Genomic DNA, 4,289 nt, shown 5'->3' on the forward strand with positions numbered 1-4,289 from the left:
CTACCAAAAGATGCATGTGCATGCTTAAAACGCGTTTTCGCACAAATGCGTGCGCGGGTGCTAAAAAGAGCAGCATCGGCATGCTTAGCACGTCGTTTGGTAGAAATCCACGTGCGCGTTCTGCCAAAAGCACCATTTGCATGCACATCTTGTGGTTTTGCAGAAAACTTCATCCGCGACTGCGCATCCTCGGCGACTGCGCATCTGCACAGCTCGCTAAACCATTTGCTCTTGCAATGCAGATCATCACCTTCGCTACTGTGCATTTCCTGCTGCCTACGATAACCGCTGCTCCTACGTCAGCTTCGTCGAGGTGCGTGGTCGACTGCCAAGGAAACGAGCCAGCCAACATCCAGGTTTTCCGTACCAGCGATGCGACATACCCGGACATCCAACAGAAGTGGCGGCCGGTGGTCCTCGGTCGGGGATGGCAATCCCCATCGTCAGCAACAGCAACGCATTCACCAGATATAAACTGGGGGCGGCCGTCGACACAGCTTTGTGGGCTCGGCGACTGCGCATCTGCACAGCTCGCTAAACCATTTGCTCTTGCAATGCAGATCATCACCTTCGCTACTGTGCATTTCCTGCTGCCTACGATAACCGCTGCTCCTACGTCAGCTTCGTCGAGGTGCGTGGTCGACTGCCAAGGAAACGAGCCAGCCAACATCCAGGTTTTCCGTACCAGCGATGGGACATACCCGGACATCCAACAGAAGAAGTGGCGGCCGGTGGTCCTCAGTCGGGGTGGCAATCCCCATCGTCAGCAACAGCAACGCATTCACCAGATATAAACTGGGGGCGGCCGTCGACACAGCTTTGTGGGCTCGGCGACTGCGCATCTGCACAGCTCGCTAAACCATTTGCTCTTGCAATACAGGTTAGTCAACCATACGCTCTCTTTGCTAAAAAATCTAGCAATTATTTCCTGATGCAGTTGCCGAGCCCGCACTGCTGTGCCGCCATTGCTGTCGAATGTGCTCATATTATTCATGCCTTGCTGATTTTGGCCGGGGATGTGGAAATAAACCCGGGTCCTAACATTCCTGAAAACCTAATAACCGAATTGCGAAAACTAACCGCCGGTCAGAACCAGCTGATCACTGAAATTCATGGTCTTAAGTCGCAACTTACTTCTACCGATAAAGCAATTACTGATCTAAGCAAACGAATGAATGATCTTGAGAGTCACTACCAGACACTTTTGCCCATTCGAAGCGAAGTGGATGCAATGCGCACCACGACTGAACAGGCTATTTTTCGCATTTCCGAGCTCGAAGCACGTATCGACGATGCCGAAAATCGCTCACGGCGGGACAACCTAATTTTTTACGGCATTCCTGACCCTTCCAGCTCGGAAACCACTGCCGACTCCGAAAGATTGATTGTGGAACTTTGCCGCGATAGGTTGCAACTAACCATCGACCCTAAAGAAATAGAACGTGCACATCGCATCGGTCGTCACTCCCCCAATCACTCTCGCCCCCTCATAGCAAAATTTACTTTCCATAAAACCAAAGTTAACATCCTTTCGAGTGGCCGAAAGCTTAAGGGCACTGACTACAGTATTAGCGAGGACTTTTCGCGATCAGTACGAAATTCCCGAAAACATCTCGTTGCTTTCGCAAAAGGTAAAGGCGTTCCGTTTTCACTCCGCTTTAAGACCTTGTTCATTGGTTCCAGAAGATACACCTTTGATGCCGCCTCGAGTAGTGTCAAAGAGTTGTCATAGCAGCTACATCACCCCAAACAGAAAAATAACATAACACCAACTTGCTCCAGAGATAGCGCTTCGCTTTCTGTAATATACACGAACGTGCGCAGTTTCCTGCCAAAGCGTGAATTGGTGTCGAACATAGTTTCATCTACCGGTAGCAACGTACTATTACTAACTGAGACATGGCTGAGCAGCGCCGTTACTGATAGCGAAGTTCTAGCCGACCTGCCCGGTTTCTGCCTCTATCGGAACGACCGCGCAGGAACCCGTGGTGGTGGTGTGCTAGTTGCTGTTCGTGAGCAGTTGCCATGCTCGCTAATTAACGTCACATCAGATCTTGAGATGTTATGGGTCATAATGCATACTTATCCAAAAAAAGTGCTACTTGGTATCTGTTACAGACCGCCCAGTGCTACTCCTGATTTCTGCCATCAACTTAACAACGTCATAAGCGAACTGGTAACCACCCACCGAAACGCGCAAATCCTGCTCTTCGGTGACTTTAACTTCCCACAAATAGACTGGCGTACCATACAATCATTCTCGGTATCCGGACACACAGAGGCCAAAAATTTTGTTGATTTCTGCCTTAACTTTAACCTTTCCCAGCTAGTAACTGAACCAACCCGGATTTCGCAGCAATCTGCTAACGTCCTCGATCTCGTACTAACCGACCACCCTGACAGCCTTTCATCCATTTCTTACTTACCTGAGATCAGTGATCATAAAGTCATCCATGCCACTTTTTCGTTCAATTTGTTGGCACGGGATACCTTTAGGAAAACAATATGTCTATACGACAAAGGAAATTACGGAGCTATAACTGAAGCTATGAATACATTCTTTCCTATATTCGAATCCACTTTTCAAAACCATTCCGTTAACAGCAATTGGACACGCTTCAAAAACAAACTAAGTGATCTTGCACATAAATTCATTCCTAAAGTTACCTTTCGTTCTTATCAGCAAAAACCATGGTTCACAAAGGCCTTAAAACGCCTAGAAAACAAAAAAAAGCGTCTGTATCGCGCCGCCAAACAGAGAGGACGCCCATGCGCATGGGATAAATATTATGAAGCCGAACAGAGCTACGTCGACGCACTGCGTCACGCTAAACACTCCTTTTATCACAATAATCTACCAAACCTATTAATCAATAACCCGAGGCAATTTTGGAGAGTTATAAACGATAGCGAAACGCGCACTATTAAGATAACTAACGAATCGAACGAAATTATGAATGATTCCGATTGCGCCGACGTGTTCAATTCGGCCTTTGCTTCTGTGTTCACTAACGAATCTGATGAACCTCCCATTTCGTCATCGCTTAGTATAAACTCGTCAATGCCAGCCATTGCTTTCAATGCAGACGGTATTTGTGCGATCATTGACAAAATCAAGTGTTCATCATCTTCCGGCATAGACGAGATTAACCCAAAAATTTTAAAAAACACTAAGCTTATTTCTGCAGCCTATTTGTCCTTGATATTTGCCCAGTCCCTTTCTTCAGGTTCCATTCCAGATGACTGGAAAATTGGGAAGGTCGTTCCAGTTCACAAATCAGGTAACAGAAACTCGCCTCTTAACTACCGCCCCATCTCCCTAACAAGTGTCCCCTGCAAAATCATGGAACATGTCATCTACTCTCTTATCATGAATTTTCTTGACTTGAATCACTTTTTCCATCCCGCCCAGCACGGATTCCGCAAAGGTTTCTCCTGTGAAACACAGCTGGCCATTTTCCTGCACGATGTTCACACTAACCTTGACAGTAACATACAGACTGACGCAATTTTCCTGGATTTCTCTAAGGCCTTCGATAAAGTACCTCATCAACGTCTAATATTGAAACTTACAAGACTTAATTTGCATCCTGATGTTTTGAATTGGATCATTGAATTTCTTAGCAACCGCTCCCAATCTGTCATTATAAATAATCACCTATCTAACCCTGTGCCAGTAACATCAGGCGTCCCTCAAGGATCGGTTCTTGGCCCTCTATTATTTTTAATATATATTGCTACGGCACAATATGCGCGATCACGAAAGGCCAGCAGTGTGAAGACGACGACGACGATTAGAAGCTAGCGCGGGCTGTTGCCTCTTGGCCAAGCGCAGCGTATTTTCCTTGTAAATATATTTGTACATAGCTTTTCGTCTGCGTCTTCCTACGTAACATATCTGGTGGAGGTGCTGGGTAAGAAGATGCGGGACGGGGCGAAATTGAAGAAGCCGGGCGGGTATTAGGGCGATGGGCCGAGCAGACGGTGTGAAGACCCATGTTTTCAAACTCCTGGCGGACAACTGCCTGGATCAGTGAGACCGTGACTGCAGATGTGTTGGTGGGACTGGAGTCGAAGGCAGCCGGATAGGCGGCCTCGATCTCACGCCGGACGATCCTGGTAACATCGGCAGTGTTGTTGGGACGAGGAGCGTCGGCACAGGAAGATGTCGCTGGGGTGTTGGGTCTTGGTCGCTGGGCCTTACGCCTCCAAGAATATTCGTATACTGTCACCTATAAATCTGGCCGACTACACAAGGACGCTGACTGCCTGTCTCGCTACCCGGTCGA

At 47.7% G+C, this 4,289-nt stretch overlaps 1 protein-coding gene across 1 annotated transcript; it reads left to right on the forward strand.

The window, feature by feature from the left end:
• The first annotated feature begins 236 nt into the window (after window positions 1-236).
• On the forward strand, window positions 237-1,947 carry LOC126524654 (uncharacterized). Its single transcript, XM_072285824.1, has 3 exons — window positions 237-420; window positions 561-631; window positions 881-1,947. Exons 1-3 carry the CDS (start codon window positions 237-239, stop codon window positions 1,730-1,732), a joined length of 1,107 nt encoding a protein of 368 aa, XP_072141925.1. The 3' UTR covers window positions 1,733-1,947.
• The last annotated feature ends 2,342 nt before the right edge of the window (window positions 1,948-4,289 follow it).

The sequence above is a fragment of the Dermacentor andersoni genome, unplaced genomic scaffold, assembly GCF_023375885.2.
Source record: "Dermacentor andersoni unplaced genomic scaffold, qqDerAnde1_hic_scaffold ctg00000066.1, whole genome shotgun sequence".
NCBI classification, from domain to species: Eukaryota; Metazoa; Arthropoda; class Arachnida; order Ixodida; family Ixodidae; genus Dermacentor; species Dermacentor andersoni.

What these genes read in the sequence shown, in the direction of transcription:
- LOC126524654 (XM_072285824.1), top strand. Translation starts at nt 237, where the DNA reads ATGCAGATCATCACCTTCGCTACTGTGCATTTCCTGCTGCCTACGATA. An exon ending in GTGGCGGCCGGTGGTCCTCG is followed by an intron (nt 421 to 560) that starts GTCGGGGATGGC and finishes CTTGCAATGCAG; the next exon opens with ATCATCACCTTCGCTACTGT. An exon ending in CCTACGTCAGCTTCGTCGAG is followed by an intron (nt 632 to 880) that starts GTGCGTGGTCGA and finishes CTTGCAATACAG; the next exon opens with GTTAGTCAACCATACGCTCT.